General features: G+C 35.7%; 2 protein-coding genes across 3 annotated transcripts; both read left to right on the forward strand.

Annotated features, from left to right (window-relative positions):
* The first annotated feature begins 334 nt into the window (after positions 1-334).
* Positions 335-11,823, forward strand: LOC105171252 (E3 ubiquitin-protein ligase RKP). The gene is made up of 11 exons (XM_011092305.3): positions 335-621; positions 1,203-2,826; positions 4,294-5,124; positions 6,486-6,646; positions 7,306-7,444; positions 7,810-7,893; positions 9,213-9,494; positions 9,609-9,740; positions 9,849-10,048; positions 10,551-10,755; positions 11,204-11,823. Exons 2-11 carry the CDS (start codon positions 1,324-1,326, stop codon positions 11,507-11,509), a joined length of 3,843 nt encoding a protein of 1,280 aa, XP_011090607.1. The 5' UTR covers positions 335-621; positions 1,203-1,323; the 3' UTR covers positions 11,510-11,823.
* A 3,733-nt stretch (positions 11,824-15,556) lies between these two features.
* Positions 15,557-18,318, forward strand: LOC105171253 (uncharacterized). 2 transcript variants are annotated; one of them, XM_011092306.3, is made up of 5 exons: positions 15,557-15,961; positions 17,090-17,140; positions 17,532-17,665; positions 17,732-17,823; positions 17,910-18,318. In XM_011092306.3, the coding sequence occupies exons 1-5, from the start codon at positions 15,686-15,688 to the stop codon at positions 18,086-18,088; spliced, it is 732 nt and encodes a 243-aa protein (XP_011090608.1). In that variant the 5' UTR covers positions 15,557-15,685; the 3' UTR covers positions 18,089-18,318. The 2 variants fall into 2 exon arrangements, with proteins under 2 accessions (XP_011090608.1, XP_011090609.1); XM_011092307.3 differs by having other exon boundaries at positions 17,921-18,318.
* Positions 18,319-19,440: the final 1,122 nt, after the last annotated feature.

Genomic DNA, 19,440 nt, shown 5'->3' on the forward strand with positions numbered 1-19,440 from the left:
AAGATTCGACTCACCATTATCGTAGTTTCTTTTGCAGTTACTAAAAAGAAAATAATTTTTTCAAAACTATTAAATTATGGGATTAAATAATCTTATATCCATACCATAAATGGATTTCTTGATTTTGTTTTATTTTTAAATAATTTTGGAATAAAACCAACATTTTGTGTTTAATATAGAAGTGAATTTTTGTTTTCTCTTGAAAAGACGAGTAAACATATGGGATTTCAACGGTGATTTGCGACTTTGGTAGTTTGGTGAAATAAAGGAGGAAACGGAACCGGAGAGGAGAAGGCCCCGCCTCGACCAGTGAAAGTCGTTCATTTTTGTACCCATTTTCCTCTGGGATTCCACTTCCCAAGTTCTAGCGAAAAGGGGAAACACACGCGCAAAATTAAAAAACAAATAGGGAATTCAACTCTTCAATCTCTCTCTCTCTCTCTCAAGAGAGAAATCTAAATTTGTTTCTCTCTCTGTCTTTTTTCTTTCATTACTAATAATGGCGTGTGTCAAGAACCCTAGTATTCAGCAGCCGCCTTTTTCTGTTCCAACGAAGAAGATTAATACTGGTGTAAAAGCGCCTTAGTTTTCTCGTATATGTGATTTCACTGTTCATCGGCTGTAAGTGCTTCAAAGCTCCAGCTTTGTGGATATAGCGTGTTGATGTTTTATTGGTATTAGTATGTGTTGGGAGACTGATTAATTTGGCGTGTGATTTTTTATTTATATTTTTGCGGGCTGTGGAAATGATGGGGTTTGGCGGAATTGTTTGATTTCACGAAGAATTTGGAATTCCTAGAGTTGTTGAGTCTCTCTTTTTTTTTTTTTTTTTTTTTTTTTTTTTTGCTTTTCCTTCATCTTCTTGGGGTTACTACTGAAAGGGGAAAAGTTGGGAGCTTGTAATGGGGTATTCTTTGAAGGAACAAAATTGAAGGGAATAAATTTGAAATGGCTTGATCTTTTAAATGGTTTGTTATCTCAGAAGTACTCGAGGTACCTGATTATGTTGAACTACCTGAGTTAGTTCAATCGTGATATTAAATTAAATGGATTGAACAGATAAATTATGTGAAATTCTTTTTTTTTCTTCTTTCTAGTCTTGGAGGCTTAATGATTTAGAGCTATAGTGTTCACTGTTGAAGCTATAAATTTGTATGCTGTAATATCCACCGAGTGATAATTGCTTTGATGTTGTTTTCCAGGGTTGGGAAGAGAAATTGCCAGTGGTTTCAAATTTGTTCGGGAAATCTTCTGGGGTTTATTATCTTATAGAAGAGGAAAACTGGGCCTGACTTGGGGTTGTACAGCCTGCTTTAGTTGGAAATGGCTGATGACGGCCTACGACTTGGTGGGCTTTCTTCAGGGTTGGCCGTTGTATTGAATGGAGAGGATAGGAGAGAGAGTGCTGGGAAATCCCGTTTAGTTTCATATTGTGAAGGTTTTGGAGACCAGTCTGTGGAGCGAACTCTAGAACATATTTTTAGTCTCCCCTACAAAACAGTTAATCAATTGACTCGCCCTATCGACAGTAGTGCTGTTCGTTCAATAATAAAACATGAGTTCTTCAAGCACCACCCAGAATTGAAAAGTGTTGGTAGTAGAAATGGAGACTGTGCATCTACAATTTATGATGATTCACAACTGGGGGTGGTCGGGCTTGAAAAATCTAGCATCTGCGGTGATATTCGAGTCGTCAAACAGCCTTTGCTTGTGGAGAGTCATGCTCTATTCAGTAGTGCAAGGGCCAATGCATGTGTATGGAAAGGAAAATGGATGTATGAAGTTACCCTTGAAACTTCTGGTATTCAGCAGCTTGGTTGGGCTACTATTGCTTGCCCCTTCACTGATCATAAGGGTGTTGGGGATGCAGATGATTCTTATGCATATGACGGAAAAAGGGTCAGTAAGTGGAATAAAGAAGCTGAGCCTTATGGCCAGTCCTGGGTTGTTGGTGATGTGATTGGTTGTTGCGTAGACCTGGATTCTGATGAGATATTGTTTTATAGGAATGGAATTTCACTTGGGGTAGCATTTGGCGGGATCCGGAAGATGGTTCCTGGATTGGGCTACTATCCTGCCATTTCTCTTTCTCAAGGTGAACGCTGCGAGCTAAATTTCGGGGGACGTCCGTTTAAATATCCAATCAAAGGCTTTCTTCCCATTCAAGGTCCTCCCTCTTCGAAGTATCTTGCAACTGACCTCTTTGATTGCTTTTTGAGGCTGCTGCAAATGCAGCGTCGGGAGAGGGCTGAAATGGAAACTGTCGAGAAGCTCAGAAGACTGAAACGATTTGCATCATTTGAAGAACTCTTGCGTCCTGTCTCTCAGGGAATTTGTGAGGAGTTATTGTCTGCTCTCAGTGCTGAAATTGGGAGTGCGGAGTATATAGGACATGGTCCTTTTATGTCATTCATGATGGAAGTCTTTAGAGTTCATCCGCCTCATGACTATTTAACTTTGGATAAAGTAATTGATTCCTTTCTTGGATTTGAGGAGTCAAAAATATTGTTTAAGCACGTAATTGAGGCACTTTCATCAGGATGTAAAACAGCATCCTTGGTTCTTACAGATTGTCCCTATTCTGGGTCATACAGTTATCTTGCTCTGGCATGCCACATTTTAAGACGAGAAGAATTGATGACCCTGTGGTGGAAGTCTTCAGATTTTGAATTCTTGTTTGAGGGATTCCTTTCAAGGAAAAGCCCAAACAAACAGGATCTCCAATGCCTGATCCCTTCCGTTTGGTGGCCTGGATCATATGAGGACACATCTAATGAGAATAGCATGATGCTGACTACTACAGCTTTATCTGAAGCAGTGAACAAGGTATATTCTAGAATTTCGGCATGTTTGCTTCTCATTTCCTCGTTTACTGGTATTTTTTTAGTTTTTTTATAGAGCTCATTTTAGCTGTGCCGTAGATTCTTTGTATAAGATTATTAAAATTATGACTTCTGAAAGTAACTGTGTTGGCAAGGATGGAAGGTTCTGAAGGAGAGATGATTTCCAATATCTACATACCCTTGGCCTGCATTTATGGGATAAAACATTTAAGATTAATCTTTTTTGAAGTCAACTGGACAAGATTTTGTTTGCTGCTAGTCCATTTTATCTATGACTATGAGTGAGTCCTGTATTTTGGTCTATCATTCTGTCGTGGAGAGTGCGAGTATGATATCTTGAGTCTCTTTCTGGCTAAACTAAACTTTAATAGGATAAAGTGAATCTTCTTTGTCAGTTGCTTCATCCCCAGTGCTTTGATAAGTGCCTGTCATGATGTGGACAAGCAGTACCCATTTCAGTGGCCTGTATATGTAAAGTTTTCATATGCAACAGTTGCCAGTCTGATGGTGGGTGCTGTTGAGAACCTTATAATTCATATGCATCAATGTGGAAAATATTTATATATAAGATCTGGTTTTGTTGTGTTCAACTTGGCCTTCTATGAGAGATGTTCACTTTTGTGCTCTTGCTTCTTCCATGAGTTCATTCAGCTTATTTTCATATTCACAGAGGTTTTTGTTGCTGATTAGTCTTCATCTGTCCAATTGAATTCTACTTGATATCTTCTTGTTAGGTTTCTGGTAGAGTTTGACATTGTTGTTCTTTCATGTAGTGTCTAGTTATGAAAGAGTTGAGCTTAGTTTTAAGTAAATTAGTAATTTAGTATCTAGTAAGTCAGATTTATCCACTATGTTCTTTTAAATCAATGACACTCGGGAGGTGCCATTTCAATCACACAAGTGTGCATGCTCTAAGATGGGGCATTTCCTCAATTATTTCATCGCAGGAGGTGAAATTATTTCAAGGACCACACGGCTGCATGTACACCCTACCTGGCCGAGCGTAACTTCCTAATTCTCAAGATCAGACAAAAGAGGGTGTGAACGTGATGAGGGATAGTTTGCTTTACTAACTGGTGTAAATGTAGTTCAGACGGGCACTAGGTTTTCGTATTATATCAGTTGTTTTGTTGTAATCATTGTGTTCTGTTTACAAAATATAATATAATGTTAGATTTACTACTCATTTGGCGCTTGAAGCTGGCCCAAGAAATTCCATGATCCTTACAATATATATAGATATGCATTCGCAAAAGTCCGGTGGCTTTCTATGGCTGGTCTGTCCCCATCACAGATGTGCTGATACTTTGTTTAACATTAATATGTGGCTCCTTACTATAATTAATATTGTTTCCCTCTTTTTCATGTCTATGTTCATTTCAGGCAATGTATTGGAATTCCTTTGATTGTTCTTTGCAATTTGATGGCATGGCTTATGATTTTTCTTCAGATAGAAGAGAAGCAAAGGGATCTCTGTCGTTTGGTTATGCAATTCATACCACCTGTAGCCCCCTTGCAGTTGCCTGGCTCAGTTTTTAGGACATTCTTACAGAACATTTTACTGAAGAATAGGGGTGCGGACCGTAACATGCCACCCCCTGGAGTTTCAAACAACTCAGTCCTTGTTTCCTTGTTTACTGTAATTCTCCATTTTCTGTCTGAAGGTTTTGCTGTGGGGGACATCTATGGCTGGATTAAAGGCTCGGGGACTGATTCTGGAGCTCATGTGGGTTTCCTTCACAGGGGTGGGGAACAAAGTTTTCCTGCGGGCCTATTTCTGAAGAATGATCCTCATCGGGTTGATATATCAAGGCTTGGAGGATCTTACAATCATTTATCAAAATTTAATCCTGTAGACGGTGATCAGGAAGAAGAAATTATACGGTGGGAAGAAGGGTGCATGGATGATGGAGAAACCAGAGTAACCCATTTTAGTAAGCAGAAACCATGTTGCTGTTCTAGTTATGATGCTGATTTGTCAAGAATCTCCAAAGATCCTGTACGATGCTTAGCTAAAGGTGCTCGCGGAAGTTGCAGCTCTATTCCAGAGAGAGCTGCTCATGTTACTGCTGAATGTAGTGCTAGCAATCTAAATGATGAGATAGCTGATAAGCCCAGCACTAGTGATCATTCTGAATCTGAGTTTGCTTTTCGGCCTATGCAGCAATTGAGGATATTGCCAAGGGAGAGCACATTGTCTTCAGCTACTTTAAAAGAGGAGGAGCTTTTGGATGCTATGCTTTTGCTGTATCATTTGGGTCTTGCACCAAATTTTAAGCAGGTCAGCAGAACTTTTTTTTCAGTTGGTATGTGATGTTTCAGAAGTATTTGAAGCAAACTTAAAGGAAAAGCCATCGATGAATTGGAATGTTCTTGATCTATCAATTTTCAGCCACACAATACTGAAGCTAACTTTACGATTACATTCTCTGCTTATGCACATGTTTCCATACAATGTCCAGCACATTCATGATTGGTAATTGTTTCTACAACCACCTTTCGCTCTCTAACCCAAAGAAAGCCCGAGAACGTATGAATTCTGGCAGTTGAATTGTGAGAATATTTGTGAATGCATTAAAGGCTGAAAATTCTTGTTATGTTTTTCCGTTATGGGTGGTAAAACGTTCCTGGGAGACATCACTTTTTTGCCAGACACATGAATTATCTCCACATTCGAGGAAAGTGGAAACCCAAGTTTATATTGATCTGGATTGACATGATAAATCACAACTTTGTTCTTCCATAATCCATTCTATTTCTGGCACCAGGAAAAGGACCCCTACAGGTCTGACGGACATTTTGCCTCAAAAGTTGAAGCAACTAATTCAACTCTTTGACTATGGATAGTTACATTCTTTGGTTCTCTCTAAAGTCATACCAAAATTTGTTCGGCACTTTCCCCTTTTTGCAGTGTAGTTGGTGGTTTCCCTGTTTTCCCTGCATAGAGGTGGTTGCTAAATTTAGGTTGTATTAATGTTTATGGCATTGGGTGGTTTGTCACGTTGCGTAGCTATATATTATGATGAACAGGTTTAGCTGATTGATATTTCCTGTTCTCTTCACATATAGATTTATGGAAATGGAATAAGAGGTTAACATTGTTTTAAGTTTATTGTATCCCATCTGCCTAGCAACTTTTTGTTGGAGGTTTTCACTATTATTTGCAGCTGGATAGGTAGTAGCTGACGCATTCTAAAAGAATAAATACTCTTAGTTGTTGCGGAGCTATGCTAATAGTGTTGGTTGAATATGCTGTCAACAGAACTGTGGAATGAGGAGCTCCCTATCATTTCTGAACACACTTCTTTCTGTGAAAAGTTCCATTGGATGTCTCTACATCTGCTCCTCTTATAATTTTTGCCAGAGATTTTCGTACATGGCTTCTTCCATGCTGGGTTATTTATCGTTTTTCTACCCTTTCTTAAGCAAGTTCTGCTTTCATCATTTTTGTTCTTTTAAATTCTCTGTTTTTTTCTTCCCTCTCTCTCCTATTGTTCTGTATGAAAGAAACAAACCTAGAATTCTGTTTCAGAACATGGTTAATGGTATTATGACGTGGAAACCTTACTCTGTATAATCATTCATTTAATTCTGGGGAAAACCCTAAGAAGATTTGTCTAACAGAATTGCTTTCTATATTAGGCATCATCTTTCATGTCTCGTCAGTCACAATCTATTTCACTCTTGGAGGAGACGGATAGACAAATCAGAGATAGCATTTATGGAGACCAGGTGAAGCGCTTGAAGGAAGCTCGTAGTGTTTATCGGGAAGAGGTTATGGACTGTGTCCGACATTGTGCCTGGTACTGGCCCATTTATAAGCAATATGCTTTGGTGTTATTATATACACCTTTGTTATTGCCTTTTGGCCATACGCAAAGTATAAGCAATATTGCTTTGTCAGTAAGATATGCTGCGCTTGCTCATGCCTTGAGACCTTTCATCTCATGTACCTTCAAACAATAGACTAAGCTTATAACTACGCTTAGTTCATTGCAGCTGGTCTGTGCATCATGTTATATAGTTTGTCCCAACTTCACCGCTGACAGTATGGTAGCTATCTGTAATCAGTCTCTTGTGATAGTTTCCGCTAGTAAGGAATATATGATTTGTTGATTGGATTACTAGATGCTCTATGCATGACATTCAGTTATATGATATGCTACATTGTCAAGACGTTTTATATCTTTGCATGGCCTTGATATCCATATTAAACCCTCCTCACTTGCTAAGTGACGTTTAGGCATTTAGCTGTTCCCACAGGATTTTGATTCCCTGTTGAACGTCTACAAGGGAAACTTGTTGGCTAAACTTTCTATTTTGTTGACCCAATATCCTTTTATTTTTGGTCTTTTTTACATACTTCAGTGAGTGCAATATATTATATAACTTCTGAAGCTATGGTCTAATGTGTTGAATTTTAGTGATGTGCTCACTGTGCAAAATCTACTCTATTTAACAGGTATCGCCTTTCTCTTTTCTCTCGTTGGAAGCAGAGGGGGCTGTATGCATCATGCATGTGGATTGTTCAATTGCTGCTAGTTCTTAGCAAAGTTGATTCAGTCTTCGTTTACATTCCTGAATATTATCTAGAAACTGTGGTATGTATCCTTCTTTTGACATGTCTGATGGGACAACTGCTCTTCTTTATGTTGGTAGTTAACTGTATTTCTCCGTTTTAACTGTCAATTGCTTTAATCCTGAGTAAAAGATATCTGTTTCATATGCTTGGTAAGTTGTTCATGTTCACATAAAGACTTCTCAGCATCTTCTAGAACTTACCAGCTTTAGATATTGAGGCATTTAGAAGACCTATATTTTTTTTGGTTTTGTTGAACTTAATATAGACAGACTCTAGTATACCACTTTATCTACTTATTTGAACTTGGACAAAATGTCTGCATGTTAACATGCCTTGCCTTCAGGTTCTAGGTGTTGCTTTTGTAATATGATTTTTTTCTTGCAGGTTGATTGCTTTCATGTGCTGCGTAAGAGTGATCCTCCATTTGTACCTGCCACAATATTCATTAAGCAAGGACTTGCGTCTTTTGTATGTTATGAACTTTCTTCCATCTCTATTTGTTCGTTTTTGCTCAATTTCGTTGTTATATTGTGCTGTAGCTGGGTGTTGTGCTAGTTCATATTCTTCTGGGTTTGACCAACTTGCTGTAGTTTGAAATTTTATTCAATTTGTGTAGATTACTGATGATGAGGTTCATGTGAATATGCTTCCTTAAATGCCTTACTCTTCATAAGACACATAACATTTCTTCGTATAATTTATCGTACACATGAAAACATGTGTTTACCTGTAAATTTAGTTTCTCGGTTAAGCTCAAACTCTAATCTACTAACGGAAATTTATTCAAAGTTTCAGGAATAATTAAGGAGCTACCATTCTTGTTTCTCCTGTTCCCTTTGATCCTTTTTATTATCCAGCCCACTTGTTTCCTCCAAGAGCCTCTTTAGTTAACTGAGGAAGTTTATTACTCAAGTTGGTCAGAGTGGTAGAATGCAGAAACAGAAACAATGACAATAGAATTCTACACCTAGTCAGAGACTGAACTTGGGAAAAAGTTGGGGGGTTTTAAGATGTGTTAACAAGTCAGGATAAATCAACATGACATGGGCACTTATTTTCAAATTGGGTGCATTAAACTCTTACTCATAGCATTTAATAAAACTCATTAGTTTAAAGGATGCAAACTGTGTTATTTCGATAATCCGAAATTTTGCTTTTTGTTACTAACAATTTTATAAATTTCCACGATTTTTGAAATTTTCTGTATCCCTTGAAACTTCCACTGCAATTTAGATTAAAAAAAATTGATCTTTAATAGCATGATATTGAAGGTTGTAAAGTTGGTTTCCTGGCTATTAAGATCTTGAGAGGAAATCAAGTTTTTGTAGCATCATGGAAACAACCCGTAATGAAATAGATTGACACGAAGAAAATGCAAATTCTGAAGATTTTGGGCAATGACCCACAGGGAAAGAAGAGGAAATTGAACTATTTTATTGGGTCCGTAAACAATGGGTGGATGATTTGGTCTGAAATTTAGGCCTTGGTAATTTACACCAGTTACCAACACACCCATGTAAAGATAAAGAGATTATCTTGAAAATGACCATTTGTTACTCTGAACTTGGATTGTTGATTTTGGGTCATCGAATAAAGGTAAGCATCTTGTCTACTCTTTGGTGCATTTTTTGTTTTGTTAGTCTTGCTTGCTTTGTCAAGCTTTTGACTATTAAGCTTGTAGGCAACTTGGAAATTCTGACATGAACTATTAAGGAGAGTGTTATCTGCAAATGCACAACGGGGAAAGATGCTGAATTGTTTCCAAAACTGTGAACTTTATTTATCAGGTCACTTTTCTCGTTACCCACTTCAATGATCCAAGGATATCTAGTGCTGAGCTAAGAGATCTTCTTCTCCAGTCTATTTCTGTGTTGGTACAGTACAAGGAATTTTTGGCTGATTTCGAATGCAATGAAGCAGCAAGAACAAGGATGCCCAAGGCTTTATTGTCTGCATTTGATAATAGATCCTGGATTCCTGTAACCAATATACTTCTTAGGTTGTGCAAGGGTTCTGGCTTTACATTTTCAAAACGTGGAGAATCATCATCATCTTCTGTACTATTTCAGGTGACGACAAATCTTTCCCTTGTTGCTATGAATCCCATGGTCCTTGTTGCTTCTGCATTTGGCTATCTTTTGTATTAAATATGCTTCTGTTTTCCCCAACTTGTAATTGTAAAGAAATTGCTAAGGGAAGCTTGCATCAGTGACAACGAGTTGTTCTCAGCTTTTCTCAATCGCTTATTTAACACACTCAGCTGGGCCATGACTGAATTCTCTGTCTCAGTCCGGGAAATGCAAGAAAATTACAAGGTATATTTTTCAGTGGCTTGTGAGAAACATTCTTTGCTTTTTTTCTCAATTGTTTGCTACTTACATTTCTAGTGTTTAAATTGGGACTGATTGAAGCATAATTTTCAGTTGATGGACTTCCAGCAAAGGAAATGCAGTGTCATATTTGACCTATCCTGCAACCTTGCCAGGGTATTAGAATTTTGTACACGGGAGATACCTCAGGCTTTTGTATCAGGAATGGATACGAATTTACGAAGGCTTGCTGAGTTGATTGTCTTCATATTGACTCACTTACTTGGTGGAATCGATCCTGATGTTTTTGACCTGTAAGTACTTGTGTGTCTATTGTGCTTTAATCTAGCAAAAGGAGTTGTTTACAATATCTTTAGTTAGTTTTGTTACAACTACTCTTTTATCGCGTTCGAAGACAATCAGTTAATTGGTTTGGTTAAATCATGAATGTCTTTTACTATCAAAGGCATCCATTTGCAGAGAATAGTGTTATTATTGCAAGGGGACATCCCAGTTCCCTTCTCTTTTACACTTTCTTGAGGGATGTATTCTATAGTTTTGCTCTTCCGGTTCACTCAACATGTTTGTAAATTACATAAGCTCAATATTCTTCCAAAACTGGTGAGAGGTGATTGCATTCTGGGAACCGCAATTTTGTTGTAATCTTGTGCTGTTGTTTGCGTATTTCATCTATTTACTTTTAGTCTCTCTTTTTATATATGGTAACTTACAACTACTCCCCTGAGGTTTGGCATAATAAAAACAACTGACTTTGGCGTCTTTACTCTTCTTATTGTGTTGCCTTACAATCGGCAGATCGCTTAGACGACCCGGTCATTTATCCGAAAAGGTCAATAGTGGCATGATTCTAGCACCGCTGGCAGGGATCATCCTAAATTTGTTAGATGCTAACAGAGAGACAGAGGAGGGGGATCAGAATGACATTGTCGCGGTCTTTGCTAGCATGGACTGTGCTGATACAATCCTCTATGGATTTCAGTATATCCTTGAACACAATTGGGTTCGTATCAATTGGATTTTAATATTTTCTTCTTGCATTTGCTCGTCCATCTTTCGACATATTTAACATTCATCAGTTTCACTTTTTGGTTCATTGCTGTGGTTGACCAATAACTTAGTATCTTGAAAATGTTCCTAAGGGTGTAAATGGGTCAAGCCACGCCGAACATTTCATTGGTCAAGCTTGTTTTGAATTTTTTTCCCAGCTTCAAAAATTAATTGTTAGCTTGGTTTTGCTCTAGTAACTTGATCATTTCTATAGGTCTGTTTACTACTAATCCAGCCGATCTTAATGTCTTATCAAACAAGAAAGTACGTTCTAGCTCTATTTATGATGTGTAATCAATTGAGTTAAAGTGAGCTTCAAGCCCAATTTAGTATTATGTGGTTTGTTTTGACCCTAAATTTCCCCTTCATTCCTAATTATAGTTTGTTCGCCATTTTGCCAGATCGGCTCCATCAAGGGGGAAGAATACATGGATCAACTGACAAAGCTAGAGAAATTCTCAAGCCTCTTGATCTGTCGAACAGAGCTACAAGCATCTGAGAAGAGGAAGCAAGGGGGAGGATCAGAACCTGAGGATAGCATTTGCTGCATATGCTACACGAATAAATCAGATGCTCGTTTCATACCCTGTTCCCATGTTTCCTGCTACGGTTGCATATCCAGGCACCTCCTCAACTGCCAAAGATGCTTCTTCTGCAATGCAACGGTTGTGGACGTCGTTAGGGCCGACTCAAAGGCTGCATCATGAGACCTATTGGCTTCAGCTGACGAAAATCTTGTTGGTTATTTAGACTTAGATTAGTGGTTGATTTTAGAAATACCTCTAAAAGTAAATTTAATGGAGGAAAAAAAATATGTTATTAGGATCTTGTATTTCTTAGGTAGTGCAATTATGTTATAAAGCATATGTTAGTGTATATACATATATATATGTGGGGTACGGAAATGTGTAATAAACTGTGAGAAGGGATCCTTTGGGATTATGATTTTTGTAGCCAAAGTTGAGGGGGTATTGTTTTGTATATATATAATGAGGCGTAAATGGAATTATGGGAAACTAAATCGTGCAACTCTTTCTCTCTCAATTGGACAAAGTTTCTGCTGCTTGTGATGTTTTCCATTTTTACTTGAAAAATCAATTGCAGTGCAACTATAACTGATGAATTAAAACGAACAAAATGTATAAATTCTTCTGTGTTTTAAAAAGTCGGTTAAAAATATTTTTATTTTGAAAAAGGTTAAAAATGCCTATGTGTTTTGTAAAATTAAGCAATAAATGCCCCTTCAGTTAGTAATTAATAGAAGGTGTATTACATGTGCTTTTTGTGCCTGTGGCGTATTCTTTAACCGTTTTTGATATTCTTTTAGGTGTTTTTTATTAAAATGTCCTTGTTTATTTTTGTATTTTTTTTATAATTTAAATTGAAATATTAAATTATATTTAATTTATTGAATAGTAAATATTACATTAAATTATATTTGAATTCAAATAATTTTATAATAGCTAATTGTAAAATATAAAATTTTTAACTAATTAAAATATATATTTAATTACAATAATTATTATTATAATTATTCTTAATTAACTAAAATATATTTTAATTAATAAAATTAATTAAAAAATATCCCCACATGCACAAAATGAAATGAGTGTTTATTGCTGAATTTTACAAAACACATGGAATTTTTAGCCGATTTTTTAAAATAACGGATTTTTTTACATTTTGTCTGAATTGAAACGGGCTGTCCCAATAATTATTATTATTATAAATGTCTTTTTAATGTTTGAAAAATTGTCAATATTCTTTTTAAATTAATGATCGGTTACTAAGCACATTTTTACTTATGAGAGGTTTTACTTAGACGATTAATATTTTTATCAAATAACGATTACCTATCAACCTACAAAATCTGTTTAAAATGGATCAATAAAATTCACTTCAACTTGATTTATTAAATTAGTGCACCAAACTTAAACATTTGTTTTCATTCGGTAATTTCTTAAACTCGAGTAGAGTGTGATTAGATTAACTATAAAAATAACAAAACATGTTTAGAAATATCGAATTGTTTGAATATCAGTTCGATAAATTCATAATATCAACTAGAGTTTGATTCGATTAATAAAAGGATAATAAAATACGTTTAAAAATATCAAATTATTTAAAGTCAGTTCGATAAATTCTTAACTTTATCTAATTAAATACAATTAAATAAAAAATAATAAAATATATTTAATAATATCAAATTATTCAATTTTAGTTTGATAAATCTTAACTTCAACTAGAGTTTGATTTAGTTAATGAAAAATTAATCAAAATAGGCTTAAAAATATTAAACTATTCGAATTCAATTCAATAAATTCTTAACTTCAACTAGAGTTAAAAAATAATAAATATACTTGAAGATATCAAATCATTCGAATTCAGTTTGATAAATTCTTAATTTTAACTATAGTGTTATAAATTCTTAACTTTAACTGTAGTTTGAGTCAATTAATAAAAAAATAATAAAATATACTTAATAATATCAAGCTATTCGAATTCAATTCGATAAATTCTTAACTTCAACTAGAATTTGGTTCAATTGGTGGAATAATAATAAAAAATACTTAAAAATATCAAATTATTCGAATTCAATTGACATTTGACTTGATTAGAGCGCATTTGTAGTTGATTCCAATGTTTTAGAATCCAGTTTGGACTGATAGAACTGTCACCCAATTCATAAAATGGTGCGGTCCGAAGCATAAAATTGGACTAGTCTCAAGACCATTCTAATTTTTAAAAAATCGCTCGAATTGCCGATTGAACCAGTGACCTGGTTAACTCGGGCCCGAATCAAGATTGGTTCATGAAATTTCGAAAATTGATACAATTTGAAATTGAATCCATGACATTAAATATGAAAATTAATTAAAATGCCAACAAAAGAACACCGACATTATAATAATTATTTGATGATCTAAGTTGCTAATTAAATTATATTTAATAGAACAAGATTTATGTATTATTTTAAGAAGGGGTGCTAACTATTTATTGAAAATAAAATTTAGTTATAACTTAATTATAATGGTAAATAGTTGGTTATTTTTGTTATTTATGCAATTCTTCTATTTTTATTCTTGACCTAAAAACTTTAATGTACTGGTTTTACTAACAAATTGTAGTATACTTTTAATTCCAAATTGTAGTATACTTTTAATTCCTATTGATACGCCCTCTATATTTTTTGTATCGGCCCAAGACATACCTATTAGTGTAGTTGGTCCCAAATCAGTTGCCCATGAGCAGGGAGGTAAAACCTATAAAGTCATTTCCATTAATTAAACTGGCAGACCCAAGTATCATTATCAGCCGGACACGTCATCGAACAATTAGGTGGACACGCCATTCAAGTTGCCAACACATTGGAACACATCACGCTCAAATATCACCAAACAAACTCTTTAGTGATTTGCTGGCAACCTAGCCGATAACAAGCAAGTAACAAATTCCCGGAAGACTCAGATGGATCGAGACGCGACCGCCATGATTTCTCAAGTTCAAAAACTAATTTTGTACTGTCAAAATTGAGAAATTCCAGTCATATGGATCAAGCCTTCAAAGCTTCCATATGATGATTCCTGCGAGTCAGTCCAGTCAGTTGGCTACTTTGCCAACTAACCACTTAAACTGCATAAACGACCTATATCTTCACCAATGAAGCACGTCATTACAACACTTAGTGCCATAAGACTTCTCGATGCCTTGTCTCGAGGTTTTCGACTTGAAATATTTTAGACTCACTTTCAGAAGTTTGATTTATAACTACCAACCTATGCGCAATCCAACTCCACGAGTTTAACCTTTCGATCTGTGGGTTTTTGTTGTGATATTGAAACACCATTTTGTAAGTCGTAAGCACAACAAAACTTAAGTCAATGATAAATACTTACTCTATTCATCTAAATAATATTACTTTGATAAAAATTTAATAAATATCTCCTAATAACTAATCTAATTGACTTTGTAGTCACCTATTTTAACATAGCTAAGCAATCCCATAAGCACAGGACTCACCCAACTAGCGGAAACTCGCCAATAATGGGGCACGTGATTTTTGAGTTGGGCAAGGACTTTTCCTCTCTCCTATCTCTTGTAATTATAACTATTCAATTCTTTTGAAAATATGTTTGAAATTCTTTCAATCTACGAGAAGATATGTTTGAAAATTTTTCAATCTACGTCAGCGAAACTCCCTCGGGTATAAGGATTTATTCACCTGGAACACTTTTACACTCTTGCTCTGTCGATTCTTGAGCTGTTTTAAACATATTTTGTGCACGTTACATGAATTATCAAACTATATATTCATATTTTATTATTGTTCTCACTTATTTTCAAATTCCCTTTTATTTTAAATGAATTACTGACTTAACTATGAGAATGCTAACTTCTCTTTACAGTTTAAGATTTTTTTGACAATTTTTCGATCCTCACAACAACATTAGACCCAAATACGCATAATTTTAAAAAAAATATTTATATCTTTATATTTTATTATTTTAATATAATTTAATATATTAATTTTTATTGTGACATAATTAAAACATTACTGATTGAATCATAATTCACCCGACTGTTCAACCAATAATTCTTGATCCAATTAATTTTTCGACTCGATTAACTATTCGAATTTTAAAAACATTTATTGATTCGATCAATATTGGAACTAAATTTGGACATAATTTTTCTAACTTGATGGTAGTGTGACACCTGTTTCAAACAAACGCAGTATCTTCTTTCTTCGTATCGCTCACACTGTTCGGAGATTTTAAGGCCTAACCCCTTTTTTTCCATACATAATTTCTCTCTCTCTCTCTCTCTCTCTCTTTCTCTCTCCTATATATATATATATATATATATATGTACTGTGGTTGGAGATGTTGAATGCGGTGAGGTTGCAGGTTTCTGCAAGGCCGATTTGCAGCTGTGGAAGGAACGGCGCCGTCGCTTCTTCTCACCGCCGGTTGAGTGTCCGGCTACCAACCCGCCGCTATTTCGCTTCATTCACTGTTCAGTCGTCCGAGAATGTGTCGTCCGAGCCGTCGGCTTCGTCTCAGCTTACGTCCGCAATCGGATCCTCGTCTGCGCTTCAACCCTCTCAGTGGACCCTCACTCACCGCCACATTCACTTCCTCAGTTACATAGCCTGCGCCGTAAAATCTGTCTCTCTTTATAAATGCTATGTCAATTGAGTTTCTCTTGAATAATTTGTAGTCGAGTTTGTGCAGTTGAAGTTGGGTTTTGATGGGCAATTTTTCCTGTTCATTGTGAAATGAATTGTTGGCTACTCTGGAGATAGTTGATTGTGACTGTATAATTATGCTTCATTTTGTATTTTGATTGGAGATTGCTGGCTGCATTTTGGTGTCCTATTAACCCATGGCTAGATTTCGGTGGTACAATTCTGAAAACGATTCTAGAATTTGTTCTGATGATCGTATTCTGCAATCAGAGTTTAAAAACATAAAATTTGTATACAATATGATTTTTACTTCTCTCATTGCCGTCAAAGGAGGACCTTAAGGGTATCGATGTCTTGAGGAGAAAGGAGAAAGGGAAGGACAGATGAATGATTTCACTTACATTTTGTTGTTCGAGCTGAAGCTAATTTTTGTGGATTCCAGTTATTGTGAAGAATGATAAAATTGAAACTTTAAAGATAAGGGGAATGGTTTGTGTTGTCACATAGTTGTTGATACTTACGGAATAAGAACTAATAGGTAATCAGTGTTCAAGCAGGTGAAATCCATAGTGTTATAATATGCAAGTTAAGATATTCTGAGCAGAATGATTTAAGTCTTACATGCATTTGCAAATGTAAAAATGCAATAGCCGATGCTAAAATAAGCTTAATATTTTGTGCATGTTGATGTTTGCGATTTCAATATGGCTTTGGATTTTCTCTGGTACTACTATATGTAGAATCAAGGTGGACCATTACCAGCTAAAGTTGTGTTGATTTGTAAAGCTGTGTTATATCTTGCTCTTGCTTATTATTGGTACTTAAACATGGAGAATGCTATTTTATTCTTTACTGAACTTAATTTTCCTCGAATTAAATATAATGAATAAAGAAACATGCCAAGTTCTATTTTTATCTTATGGTGTTGTCTTTTAATAGCATGACGATTTTAGCTGCATTGATCTACAAAATTTTGGTTCTTTTGCTGAAATATAGTTTTTTTTATAGTCGTCATGTTTTACTGTAAATGGTTAGAAATGGAGACATTTTTAAATGTAAAGATGTTAAGTATGGTACTAAATGTGGTGTCTATTTACAGGCAGCAATTTCTGCGACATGGCTCTTCTGCTCAGCAATTCCAACGCTTCTGGTTTGTGATCTTATCTCCCCCTTGGTATTCTATAGAACTTTTCGTGAATGTAAATTCATGGTAAGCTACAACTGAGGAAACAAATTGAAATTAGTAAATAGTGAGATTTCTCATCAAGTATACAAGTTGATTTTATCAAAGAGATTGTGTTTAGATATAACTGTTTGTATAAGACCTGCTTCAACTTCCCGGACTACCTAGTATTCAAATATTTACTTTTGGGGAATGGTATCAAAATACAATTAATATTTGGGTGCTTGGTTGAGAAATTGTATTACCAGAATACCCTATTAGGACAGTAGAAAAGTACAACTGGTTACGGCATGTCAAGGTGTTTTGTCTTTGTTTCCTTGCATTTTGTAGCAATTGATAGTCGTATATTTCATTGAAGGCCTTTAAGAGAGCTGCTGAGTCACTGGAAAAGCTAATGGATGCTACGAGGGAGGAGCTGCCTGACACAATGGCTGCTGTTCGATTGTCTGGGATGGAAATCAGTGACTTAACGATGGAGCTCAGTGACCTCGGGTTAGCATTTTAACGTGTAGCTTCTCTAGCTGCTCTTTATAGTTGCTCATTTTCTTTCATTTACAGCCAAGAAATAACACAAGGAGTTAGGAGTTCAACTCGAGCAGTTCGTTTGGCAGAAGAAAGATTGAGACGGTTGACAAACATGAACCCAATAGGTTACTAAAAGATTTTAGCTTTATCTATATTTTTCTTTTTGATATGATTTAAAGAGATGAATTTCACTTAATCTTTACTTGAATAGTATCCGTGCAGGAAGCGGCCCCAAGAAAAGCCCAGATAGCAAGGCCAGTTCTAGCTAGAACTGCACGGGGCATAAGGGAGGGAATTGTTAAAGGTCGTGCCATCCTGCAAATGTTTTTCACTCTAACCCGGTATTCTAAAATTCTCCTGAACTACTTCTCTTCTCGAGCAAAGGCATAGCCCAAGGTCCTAGTTAATCTGCTAGTGGGAACGTTGAATGCTTCCATATTTATACATCCTTTGGTTGGACATTTGATTTCAAATATGCATCTTTGCTTCAAGTCCCCCAGAAAACTCTTATGTCTAATTCTTAGTCATGCATGTTATTTTATGTTTGATCTTCGCTTGTCAGATGTCAACTGTATGTATTGATCATTTTGCTAGTCGAGGACTGCAAAAACTGTTAATCATGTCGTTTTAGCTGAGTTCTTCTGCAGATGTCGATTTTGTTTCTACCATATATGCTTATTCCTGTCGTGCAGAACAGGTTAAACATAGATGACCTTATTGAACAACCTTCTTTCGTAATGCTGCTGACGGTACCATTTTGAGGTATATGGTTAATGTAATGGATTAAAGTTTATCGTGGACCAACTTCGAGTTGCAAATTATTGGAAACATTTCCGAAACTCTTCCGAACACTAGAAACAAGCAAGAATTATGAGAAACAAAGTAAGTTGAATCTATTTCTATTATTCGAGTCAATAATCAACTTAGAATTGACCTTTCTACATGAATTATTAATCAGGTTTCATCAACTAACAAGCATGTGATATTAAATCAAGTGTCACGACATGATCAACAAGTTCTAAGTAATTTAAATTATAAACTATAAAACCAAAAATAATAAAAAAGAAAACTATATCCCTACTACATAGTTCGCAGAAAATGAATAAATTGGGAAAGCTCTAGATTTATCAGTTTGATCTACGACTACCATGATCTTCATCTTGAATGGGCATGATCAAGTATTGTTTTTCAATAAAATAAATGCCATATTGACTAGCCTGGAATTGATTTTCATATGAAATACCTGTTTTCGTTGTTTTCATCAATGTATTTCTCCTTGTTTAAACGTGTATCATCATTATCATTATCACCCCCAACGATATACTTTGATTCTTTGAAACGTTTAGTGTAGTCAAGTTTGTTTTTGCTGCCAACCTATGCTACTAGGTGAGTAAGCAAGCAGTTGGACTCCCGTATTGATTTAAGCAAATAGTTGGACTCTCGTGTTGATTCGATTGAGTCATTCTTTCTGCATAGGTAAACCTTTGTCTGCTAGGCAAGTCTCCAGCTATTGGAGATTCCATTTTGGTACCAACGGTATGTCTATTGGACTCCATCACTTCTGTCGGGGTCCCAAGATTTCCCGTCTTATCTTCGCTAACAATCTTATCCTATTTGCCAAGGCGACCATTTCTCAAGCAAGAGTGGTGCGAAGTACTGTTAGAGAGTTTTGTTCATGTTTTGTATTTCTCATCAGAGAAATAGGGCGGAGTTTTCAGATATATTGTAGGGTATAACCCTCC

The sequence above is a fragment of the Sesamum indicum genome, linkage group LG9, assembly GCF_026168435.1.
Source record: "Sesamum indicum cultivar Baizhima isolate 11 linkage group LG9, ASM2616843v1, whole genome shotgun sequence".
Classification (NCBI taxonomy): domain Eukaryota; kingdom Viridiplantae; phylum Streptophyta; class Magnoliopsida; order Lamiales; family Pedaliaceae; genus Sesamum; species Sesamum indicum.

Excerpts from the sequence above, each read along its gene's own strand:
- LOC105171252 (XM_011092305.3), top strand. The coding sequence starts at position 1,324 with ATGGCTGATGACGGCCTACGACTTGGTGGGCTTTCTTCAGGGTTGGCC. Across the intron at positions 10,049-10,550 it reads GATCCTGATGTTTTTGACCT|ATCGCTTAGACGACCCGGTC; the intron begins GTAAGTACTTGT and ends TACAATCGGCAG. Across the intron at positions 10,756-11,203 it reads ATATCCTTGAACACAATTGG|ATCGGCTCCATCAAGGGGGA; the intron begins GTTCGTATCAAT and ends CCATTTTGCCAG.
- LOC105171253 (XM_011092306.3), top strand. The coding sequence starts at position 15,686 with ATGTTGAATGCGGTGAGGTTGCAGGTTTCTGCAAGGCCGATTTGCAGC. Across the intron at positions 15,962-17,089 it reads TCAGTTACATAGCCTGCGCC|GCAGCAATTTCTGCGACATG; the intron begins GTAAAATCTGTC and ends GTCTATTTACAG. Across the intron at positions 17,666-17,731 it reads ATGGAGCTCAGTGACCTCGG|CCAAGAAATAACACAAGGAG; the intron begins GTTAGCATTTTA and ends TTTCATTTACAG.